General features: G+C 46.2%; 1 protein-coding gene and 1 long non-coding RNA gene across 3 annotated transcripts in view; one reads left to right on the plus strand and one right to left on the minus strand.

Moving 5' to 3' along the window:
* Positions 1-11,449, plus strand: part of GALM (galactose mutarotase) — a 110,037-nt gene that overhangs the window by 51,870 nt on the left and 46,718 nt on the right. The window contains exon 1 of one of the 2 annotated variants that reach the window (XM_008700214.2): positions 10,989-11,365. The exons of the other annotated variant lie outside the window; for it this stretch is intronic. Coding sequence (XP_008698436.1) covers positions 11,176-11,365 — 190 coding nt within the window. The 5' untranslated portion in view covers positions 10,989-11,175. Of the gene's footprint in view, positions 1-10,988; positions 11,366-11,449 lie in introns of those variants that run through there. 2 annotated transcript variants of the gene reach the window in all.
* LOC103671565 lies at positions 5,899-10,847 on the minus strand. Its single transcript, XR_570963.1, has 3 exons — positions 10,764-10,847; positions 9,351-9,380; positions 5,899-7,368 (listed from the first exon to the last, which is right to left on the minus strand). It is a non-coding gene; the product is annotated as an uncharacterized LOC103671565 (long non-coding RNA).

The raw sequence follows: 11,449 nt of genomic DNA on the forward strand, positions 1-11,449 counted from the left end.
ACAGATACCCAGGTCCCTCCCTCAGTGACTGAGAGCCACTGAGCCACTGAGGGTCAGACCCAGGAATCTATCTATCTATCTATCTATCTATATATTTTTTAAGATTTTATTTATTTATGTGACAGAGAGACAGCCAGCGAGAGAGGGAACACAGCAGGGGAGTGGGAGAGGAAGAAGCAGGCTCCCAGCGGAGGAGCCCAATGTGGGACTCGATCCAGGAACGCGGGGGTCACGCCCTGAGCCGAAGGCAGACGCTTAACGACTGCGCCACCCAGGTGCCCCAGGAATCTATATTTTTAATAGGGCCCCCAGAATATTCTAAGGTGCACTAAAGTTTCCTCCTCCTTGACCTGGTCACTCCCTGAAGATTGAGTGCATGGTAGGGCCCACTTGGGGGCTGTAGGATAATAAAAATATTTGGTCTTTATCTCTACTTCCTGGCACAGAGCTCTCTTGAGTGATAAGAGTGTCTTAAGTGATGACTGTCTTATGCTAATGAGACAACCCTTGGGGTGTGGCGGGGGGCTAGATAGCTTCAGGTTGAGAACTGGTCACGAGAAAACCCAACCAAGTAATTAGAGGATTAGAATTTTCAGCCTCACCCCTTGACCTCCAGGGAGGGGAGAATGGTAGAAATTGAGTTCAATCACCGATGGCCAGAGATTTAATCAACCATGCCAACCATTGGATTTAACCAACCATTTAGATTAATCGGCCTAATGAAACCTTGATAAAAATCCTAAAGGACAGGTGGATGAACACATTCATGTGCTTGGACGATGGCACACCAGGACAGAACATGGAAGTTCTGCACCAATCCCCAGGCCCCACCCCCACCCCCCAACCCCCTCCCCGTAATTGGTCCTATGCATCTTCTCCACTTTGCTGTTTCTGAAGTACAAACTTTAGAATGAACTGGTAAGCCTAAGTAAAGTGTTTTCCTAAGTTCTGTGAGTCATTCTAGCAAATTACCAAATCTGAAGGGAGCTCATGGGAACTCCTAAATTTGTAGTCAGGCTGGAGGAAATCTGGGTAGCCTGTATACCCCATTTGCAACTGACGTGTGATGTGGAACCAGTCCTATGGGACGGAGCCCTAATTTAACCCATGAGATCTGACCCAAACTCTAGGTGAATAGTGTCAGAATTGAATTGAATTGTTGGGCACCCAATTAGTGTCAGAGAATTGGTTGGTGTCTGTAGAAACATGACACATTTGGTGTCAGAAAAAAACCACACAGGGGCCCTGTCGTATTTCATCTCTTTCTGATTTCACCTGGCCCTTGTACAGCTGCACTTCTTTATAGAATGTGGTTAAGCCCAGAAGAAATGGCCAATTCTGTTTCATTTCTCTGACCTAAATTCAGTGTTAGCCTTTTGAAGGGGAGCAGAAGTGGGGCTTAAGTTTTCCCTGCACAAACCTACCTAAAGGAGGGCAGAATTTGCCTATGGGCCTCTGACCTGCTGATTGTAATCCACACCATAGCCAGTGGACAATCTCTAACAGGCCAGGGAGGAAAGGGCCCGCTCTAGAATAGGGCACAAGTCCATTTTCTGGAATCATTTTATGGGCTCACTGACCACCTTGACTCTGGCTGGATACCACTTGACCTGCCTCTTGACCTTGAGCCAAGTCATATGGTATCTGGCAGACCCCTTCCATCTAGCTAGGTTCTTTGCCCTGGCTCCTCTTGGCTATTTATCAGTAGTCAAGCCTTTCTTCATGCCCCAAAATTGCTACAATAAACTCACTCAGCCATTTCCACCAGAATGTGCCCCAAGAGTGCAGGTGAAGGCCTTGCTGATAAGCTTTCCTATCCTGGCCTCATTCCTGAGGTCTCAGCGGCACTGCAGTCCCAGCATTTATTAGGGTGCTATTCCGTCCCTTTCCTGCCTTCTCCTCCCTTTCCTCCTGGAGAAGCCACGCTGTTTTATCAACCAACGCCACCCATCTTGGTATACCACCTGACAGACCTGAAATCATGTAAGGGGCCCTCACACTTTCTCTTTTTAAAAAATATGTGGTGATTTTTGCAGAGACTTCTACTAAGACCCTGTTAGGACAAAGTTAACCTGGTCAATGATTGTCTTGCCCACCTGCAGGGAGGGAGACATGGTCAATTTGGTAAAAGGTGGCACAGAATCAAGGGACATGACAGAGGCCCTATGTGCTGAAGTCCAAGTGGAATGAATGGGCTAAGTGCTTCTACTTGGAGTAGAGGCTCAAGTCTTCCATGAGAGAGAAGCTCCCCAGGAACTAGAGGGCTGTACTGCAGAGCCACCATTAATGAGGAGAGAGTACCAGCCAGCTTCAGAGTCATCCCAGGGATCTCAGCTGGACCGTACTTGGGAGAGTGCCCCAGGCAGCTTCCAATCACTTGGCACAGGACACTCTTCCTGTGACTACACTGGGTCAACACGGACTCCTTAAAACCCTCCCTCCAACTCTGGCTCATTGTCCTCTTCCAAGATACAAACGGCTCATGCACTGTGGCTGATGGACTTGGGGTTCTAGATATTCTGCAGGGAAGCCAGTCTGGGAAGGCTGGGGGGAAATCCTGTGTGGCTTGAGCTCTTCCTGCATCGAAAAATGCATCACTATCAAACTGGATCACACCCTGTGCCACCCACCCTCTGGCCATTATGAACTTCTCCAACCAGAGCTGTTGCAGACCTTGTCACTCTGATCCTTGCAATTTCTAGCTCAACGCTCACAAAGGCACCATCTGCTGGACTAAAATCTCTGTCTTCTTCTAGATCCCTGGAAATCCTCTGACTCTGTGTTCTCACCTTGGGCAGTGCCTGGCGTGTACCTGATACCCATAGTCCCATCCCCAGTGTGGGCGCATAGCTATCTGGCTAGTATACACCCAAACCAGGCTCAGATTTTCATTATGTGCAAAGAACAGGAGGGACAAGGTGGCTGTTAGCAACCCTCCAAGGTCCCTGGAAAGTATTTACTGAGATACTATAAACTGTTAGTAAGGAATGTGGCAGACTGCTCCACTATCGTCTTCTTTATACTACACGAACAGAACCCAGAGAAAACAAGATTATATCTTTTCCCAACCTACCCTGCAGGTGAATAAGTTATGGAACTTTCAGGATGTATCCTCAAAAGGAGAAGGCCTGGCCCTTCTCCAACACCCCCCCCTCCACACCTCCTCCCCTCCATCCTGCTGCTCTCAATGTGGACCCAGTGGCATACATCCTTGGCTAAGTGGACTTCAGGTCATGCCCTTCAGCTAGTGAAGCAACAAGTTAGAGGGAACTTATGTACCAGATGACCCACATGGAGCAGAACCGCCATGCTCACCTGGACCACTTGTTGAGAGAAGCAATCCACCAAGGCCCCGAGCGTCCCTGAACATCGTTTTTGGCTGTGCTGAGAATGCAAAGCCCTGATGACTCTTCAGGCAACCATCTCTCGGGGTTGAGTCTGCGGTGAGCAGCAGGCTCATCTCCTCCCAGACAAAGGGCAGGCTCGCTTAGCATTTACTATAAAAGGCAGATTCCAGCTGTAATGCAGGCCCACTGTACATATCCCTTCTACCTTGGTTCCTCCGTGTTGCCTCCATGGGTCTTGGGGGGACATAAGGAACCAGCACTCGCAGGATGCACGTGCTTCTTGCCATGCAGTGAGGAATGAAATTGTTTGTCCTGGACCCAGGAATCTGTGTCTTCAGTCAGCATCCATGAAACAGCAACTTATGCACTTGCAAATAGAGTAAAGTCCCGGATCCTGATACACCTACCTCTGGGCTGTTTTTAGGGGAAAAGAAAACAACTCGTACCTCTCTTGCGCCACTGTGATTTCGGATCTCTGTTCTAGGCAGCCAAACCTAATTCTAACTAATCAAAGGGTCACTTTTCTAAAGCTCTAATTTGGCGAAAAAGAAAAAAGAGGGGGGAAAAAAAAACATGCTTGTTACATCTTGTCAGAAATTTATCTTTCAAGCTGAGCCAAATGTGATCCATTCAAAAGCAAGGAATTATTAAAGTAAGAAGTGTGTGCCGCTTGGGACCTCTTGAACAAGTGTCCTGGAGAAATCAAGATCACACTGTGACGGGTCAGCCGGTACTGCAGACACCGAATCAAAGGTTACACAATCGGGCTGGCAACCTCACAAGAGCAAATTCTCCACACTGATGTGAGTCAGCCACATAATCTTTAAACGTTGTGAAGGCTTGACTGTTACTCTCCGCCAAGCCTCACACTCAGCCATGCTTTTGGATGTAAGATTCCATATTATGAGGAAGGGAATCCAGATGAACTCGGAGAGCAATTCCCTCATCTGCCTTGTTCGCAGACAAGGCGGGGGTGAATGTGCTTCAGGCGAGGCTGAATCCGAGCTAACATTCTTTCTAGAATGTTGGCAGCTCTTGCCCTTTGAAAAACAGCAGGGTAATTGAAGGTGTTGAGAAAGGTTCAAGGGAGTTTGCGTCACTACCACATTAGTCAGGAGACCGGGGCCAACAAAGATAAAACAAGACTAGCAGTAAGGATGTGGCAGCAAGCACCTGCTATGCGACCGCCGAGAGAATGCTGACAGCTCTGTGTGGGGCACAGGTATTTTGATGTGTCAAATATTCTAAGTGCACGAACTCTCTCTGCAAGAATTCCCTGTGCACCCATTCAACAATTCTCTAACGAAACTACCCCATTACTCTTTTTGGTGGGCGAATGTTGTTTTTGCCTGTCCAGCCTCCGTGCGCCTCCGTGCTCACTTTGGGACTAGCGTCTAGAGTTTCCCTTGGAGAATCACCCCTCCCCGCTCTCCCATCCACATTGCTGGGGGAGGCCGACTCAACCCTACCAAGCACCAGGCTGTTGGTTCAGAAGGCCACAGGACCTGGTGAGAGTCAACACTGGGACTTTCCTTGATACTGTCTGGGAATGTGAGGCTTGCTGTGTCCTGAGATTGCTATTGGAGGGATAATATAAGCCTGGAGATGCTAGGAATCATAGGTAGAAAAACCAGTCTGAAAATAGGGCCAACACAGTGGAGAACAGAACAAGAGGAGGAGAGAAACCAAGTTCTACCGACATAGTTTTAGCCCAGATCCAGCCATGCCTGAAGAGAGCTTCATCCATAGACTTTTCACTCTGTTATCTAATAATTTCCCTTTTTTGCCTAAGCCAAATTTGAGTTGGTTTATGACTTGTGGAATTAAAAGAGTTCTGACTTTTGAAAGTATTGCTCTCACAAAGGACAACCAGAAGTGTTTATCTAGTCTATATAAAACCAAAGAATGTGCTCGGGCCAGCTGTGGCTTTAGAATTTCTATAAGTAGGTGCCACAGTCAAGTAAAAGGGAATGGATGAGGGGCTTGTTTTGAAGCTGCTTGACATGAAATTGATTAACCATCTATTATTCATGTCAAAAAATGAGGGGGAAGAAAAGACATCTCCCCAAGCCACTCCCTTGGCAACACCATTCACTCAGACTAAGGAAAGATCAATCAACGGGGTTTCCAGAGCACTGTGAGGGCCTATCTGACTGTCAATGCTTACCTGAGGCTGAAGGATGTAGTGGAAAGCGCTCTGGATTAAAACCCTAGCTCTACAAAGCCCACGAGCTAAATGACCCCGAACTAATGGCTTAAATTGAGAGAGATCTAGCTTACTTTGCAAGGTCGAGTATTTGATACAAATGATACTTCTGCATCCCTTCTGCACTGGGTTTTTTTTTCCTCCTTAAGATTATAATTATGAAATTTATGCCTGAGGACCTGTGGAGTCCTAGGGCGTTTATTTTCCTGTTATGTCATATTGCATTACATGGATCTATACCCAAATTTTCTTCCGTTTTTAAAATGATGGACTTTAGGTTAATTCCAAATTTTTATTCTTACACATAATGCTGCTATAAATATTCTTATGCCCTCATGCGAAAGATCATCTAGGGTATATTCCAAGATGGAATTGCTGGGTCCTGGGCTACTGGTGGGTTATGTGCAATTTGACTCTATTAGATATTGACAAGTTGTCCTTCCAAGTGGTTTTATCAACTGTGGACTTCTACCAGCTGTGTATGAGAGATGCTTCACATCCTTTCCAGCATTCAAACATTCAGTCCACAAATATTTTTTAGCGATCTACTAATCTGTTCTAGTTACCGGGATACAGCAGTGAAATTTCTCACTCTCGTGGAGCTTCCATTTTCTTGGCAGAACACATAACAACAAATAAACAAATGACAATATAATAGGCCTTGTTTCCAGAGTGTGTGGGTGCCAAGGACTAGCTCTTTTCCTTGGGCCCTTTTTCCCCACAGTTAAGTGAATGCAATGCCCTTTTGAGCCCAATGTAACCTAATCCCAGAAACTAATTTTTCAAACTTATAATTACCATAAAAATTAAAAGATGAACATTTTACATTGGTGTACTATGTTAGAATCTGTAGGGTGCTTTGGCATCCAGTCCTCAGTTGACCACAATACCAGGCAGCATATACGGAAGTGGTTATATGCCCCTACCTCTGCAGTCAAAGAGCCCAGGATCCAATCTTGATTTCCTGACTTACAAACCATGTGACCTTGAACACGTTACTTAACCTCAGTAAGTCTCGGTTTCTGAATCAGATAATAGTGCCTGACTCATAAGGGTGCTTATCATGGTGCCCAGTACATATTTACCACTTTATATTTACTAGCAATCAATAAATAATAACTGGATGGACCAATCATAGGATATTATTCCCATTTTGTAGTCGAGGAAACGGAAGTTCAGAGTGGTTGAACAAATTGCCTGGCCAGTAAGTTCTGATGCCTTTTGAACCCAGATCTTCTGCTATCAGAGCCAATTCTCCACTACGACATTGTAAATACCAATGTATCATGTATTTATTCAATAGCTACTTACTGAGCATCTAAGATTGCCAGTCCCTGTGCTTGGTGCTAGGAGATTCTAGAATAATCCAAATATAGCTGAACTCTCTGGGCAACCCTGAAATTACAACTCCTTTGAGGCCAGTCCCAGCGCTTTCTTTCATCCAGCGTTGACTGGTAATGAATTCTGAAGATTTCACTGAAGGCTTTATGGAAGACGGAGGTGAGCCTTGCATCATATTAGACTGCAAGCTCCTTGAAGGCGAGGATCGTGTTTTACTTATCAATGTACAACCTGCTCTTAGCACGACGCCTGGCACACGCTCATTGATTATTTGACGAATGAACACGTCATACAGCAACATTTAATCCAGCTTCCTCCACAACTTCTCACCTGCCCGCATCACGCCTTCCCCAGCAGCTGCTCCAAAATTATTGACGAAGTAGAGGTGAATTGAACTGTGAAGAATTCCACCTCTTGTGAACTTGATCGGCTTCTCCCCGGTATTCCTGGCTTCCAGATACAAGTAGGTTTCTTCTGAAACCAAGGATAGTGTTGTTGAGGTTACCAAAAATTTGTGAGTTAAAATAAAGAGTCAGGGAGCCCATATAGCTGAGTAAACAATAACAACAAAATGTACTCATGGAAAGATAAAGAACGATCTAAGCCACTGCATAGTGGAGTGCCCAATGAAGATAACTGACAATTAATGCTCTTCAAGTTCAGAGCAACAGGAAAGAGAACAGGAAGATGGTAACTTATCAACTGAAGAGAATCTATTTTGGGTCCTTTTATAGACAAACTGTGAGGTGTTGAGTTGCTTTTATTATTCTAATTCAGAGAGTTCCCCCTGCCTAGCAGGCTGTCCGGAGCCTAAAGCTTTGGAGCCATTTCTGACGCGTCCCAGGAACAGCACACCTGCTGTGTCTACATAGAATGAGGCGGTGGGGCCCAGGGTCCAAGCCTCAGATCTCCTCCTTCCTGGCTGCCCAAGCATTCAGCTTTGAGGACTAGCCTCCAGGAGAGAAGAGAAGCTGACCTTATTCTTTACCCATCTACCCTGATGCCTCACTCTCTGGTTGAAAGAAAAGGTATCCATTTTAAGTAACTCCTCTTAACATAAATGTCACAATTCCTACTCTTTTTACCCCATAACCTCACCTTCAGCTCCCATCCCCAAAATAAAAATACTTCCCTGAAATTGACAATGCTTTATTTTCAAAGTTACTACCTTACTTCTGACCCAATCCAACCTTGGAGATGGAACATATTTTCTTAGATTTAGGGTGCCTCTTCTTCTTCCTTTTTTTTAAGTGCACAAATATTTATTTTATTTTTTATATATAAAATTTATTTTATTTTATATATGATAAAATGTTATCTATAACGCATATATATGTGTGTATATACATATATGTATATTATTATTATTTTATTTATTTTTTAAGATTTTATTTATTTATTTGACGGAAAGAGAGACAGCCAGTGAGAGAGGGAACACAGGCAGGGGGAGTGGGAGAGGAAGAAGCAGGCTCCCAGCGGAGGAGCCTGATGTGGGACTCGATCCCAGGACTCTGGGATCATGCCCTGAGCCGAAGGCAGACGCTTAACAACTGAGCCACCCAGGTGCCCCCTATTATTATTATTTTTTAATAGGCTCCATACCCAATGTGGGGCTTGAACTCATGACCCTGACATCAAGAGCCACATGCTTTACCGACTGAGCCGGCCAGGTGCGCCAAGTGCACAAATAATCCTTTAGAATATCACTGTGAAACTAGGAAAATAGGATATTTTGGTAAGAAAAGTCAAGATTCGTGCCTGACCGCTGACCTAGCACAAGGTGGTCCTATTTAGGACACTATGTTAAGCCCTTAAAAGTGAAAGGAAAATGAACTGAAGACACGTACTCCCTACATCTTAGAGAAACATCACAGTATGTTTCATTTCCTACCAAGCCTAGCTACGATACCTCCCCTAGTGACACTTGGCTTTGGCCATTCAAATGCACTTATCTCTTTCTGCGACAACATGAGCTTGGCAGAACACTGAGAACCGTAGGCTGAGAAAAGAAAATGCAGTCTTCCTGCCCACAGAAGAGATTCTGAGACATCCGTGCTCACACAGCATTGCCGAAAGGGCTTGTCTATGAATCAGCCACAAATGTTAAGTGGGCTGATGAGGACTGCAGAGTTGATGAGAATTTCTGAGGAAACAGCAGGCAAGAGGGCGATCGGTTATTGTGCGAGTGTGGTGCAGTCTGTGATGTCACTGGTATGGGTCTTTTTGTTATTATGTGTTAGGCTTCCCTAAGGCCCGTTGCAAGTTCTCTTTTCCCTTTGCCATCACAATTCCCCTGCTTCATGAATGAGAACTGAGGCTTGTGGCAAGAAAGTTAAATATCCCTTCAAACTACAGACAGAAAGAGGGCTGAGAGACAGTTATGTTGTATTAGCATCTGATCCAGGAACACAATTCCAATTCTCATTTTCCGATCAAAGATGCATTTTGGTGCTTACCGCAGTCTAGCTGAATCTCCTCTGTGGTACCTAGGAACCAAACCAAGAGCAGTGTCAAGCAAAGATGAGCACAAAGGCAGTCAAATAAAACACGTCTTCCGGCTTCCAACATCCTCCCCCTTCCCGGGCCCAGTACTGTCTAGAGTTGACACATTTAGCAAAGAAATACACCAGCTCCTATATTTTATTTGACGACCCTTTTAAGGCCTTTAGGAGCTCTTTCTTAGTCTTATGGCATCAGAGACTATTTTGGGAAAAAAATTCTGAGATTAGTCATCAAACTGTTGAGCCCCATTTCACAAAGTCTGGTCCCAGGTAATCTGCATTAGAATAACCTGGGAAACTTGTGAAAAGGGCAGATTCCTGAGTCTTGCCCTTGACTCACAGAATCAGAAATTCCAGGGATGAGCCTGGAAATACACATTCTTGAAAAAGAGTGTCTCAGATAATTCTGAGGCACTCTAAAGCATGACAATTATTTAATGATCTGTTTGTCTTTTCCTCTCCCATCGGTACATACTTAAAGCCTTTTTCTGCTTGTAGGAAAGAGATAATAAAAGTACAGTATGTGACATTTAGGGGGGACCTTAATAAATATTCCCTTAATCCCTTTTTTAAAAAGATTTATTTATTTGAGGGGCGCCTGGGTGGCAGAGCGGTTGGGTGTCTGCCTTTGACTCAGGGCGTCCTGGCGTTATGGGATCGAGCCCCACATCAGGCTCCTCTGCTATGAGCCTGCTTCTTCCTCTCCCACTCCTCCTGCTTGTGTTCCCTCTCTCGCTGGCTGTCTCTATCTCTGTCAAATAAATAAATAAAATCTTTAAAAAAAAAAGACTTATTTATTTGAGAGAGAGAGCACGTGGGTCGGAGGAGGGGCAAAGCGAGAGAATCTTCAAGCAAGCAGACTCCCCTGTTGAGCGGGGAGCCTGGGGCTTGATCCCACAACCCTCAAACACCTTAACCCATTGGGCCACCCAGGCGCCCCTCCCTTAATCTCTTCTTAAAGGAATTTTGGACTTCAGGAACAAAACGGGAGTAGATCCTCAAGGCCCTTCCCCAGACCCCCCGAGGAAAAGAAAGTCAGAGGCTGTCTCCGACCACCTCCGAGTAACAAAGCCCTAGTTCATCTACACTTGACCCTGTCCGGGCTGCTACTCCAGGCCCGCCTCCAGGAAAGCCTATGGACAGAGGTTCCAACACAAACATGTCCAGAGCTTCACTGTGTGGGACAAACAGAAGGAATCTTCAGTCAGTGTTCGGAGTCACCTGCACTTATTTGCCCCTTCTCTAAATTACCTCGGCACTTCTTTCTCCTCCGGATCAAAGAGTTAATTTAAAACCAGAATTCCCCTCCCCCACCCCCCAACATTCGTCTGTCTCGAATTCTGCTCTCTGCATTTTCCAGAATTTTACCTGAAAGTCTGCCACGAACATTAATGAACAGCTAGCTCACTGCCTGTTTGGGCACCGCGTGCCAGGGAAGGGGGTAGAATCCTGCCGATTCAGGATTTGGGGTTTAGAAAGACTACAGGCCCCAACATGCAATCTCATCATCCAAAGACTACCACTCCCAACATGCAATGCAGCCAGAGTTAGCAAAGGAAAAGCCTGCCTGGAAGTTTTGCCTTCCTGTCACCCTCAGGCGAAGGAAAGATTTAGAAAGTCGCCAGAGGGCATTTTTTGCAGGAGCGGTCACTCAATCCAGGCAGGGAAGGGGAGGAGTCTGAGCCGGGTCCCGCCTCTTCTCCAGTAAACTTCTCCCGCTCCAGCTTTGGAGGCTGGAGTTCCAAGGGCCGGGAGCCGCGGCGCGCCTGCGGCTTTCCCCATGGCTTCGGTGACCAGAGCCGTGTTTGGAGACCTGCCCTCAGGGGCAGGGACAGTGGAGAAGTTCCAGCTGCAGTCAGACCTGCTGAAAGTGGACATCATCTCCTGGGGCTGCACCATTACGGCCCTGGAGGTCAAAGACAGGCAGGGCAGGGCGTCCGATGTGGTGCTCGGCTTTGCAGAGTTGGAAGGTGGGTTGAACTCTGCCCCGGGCTGCCGGGCCCGCCCCGGGCCCCCAGCCCACTAGTCTTTACGCACACGCCCCCCCCCCCCCC

Source organism: Ursus maritimus, unplaced genomic scaffold (genome assembly GCF_017311325.1).
Source record: "Ursus maritimus isolate PB19 unplaced genomic scaffold, ASM1731132v1 scaffold_6, whole genome shotgun sequence".
NCBI lineage: Eukaryota > Metazoa > Chordata > Mammalia > Carnivora > Ursidae > Ursus > Ursus maritimus.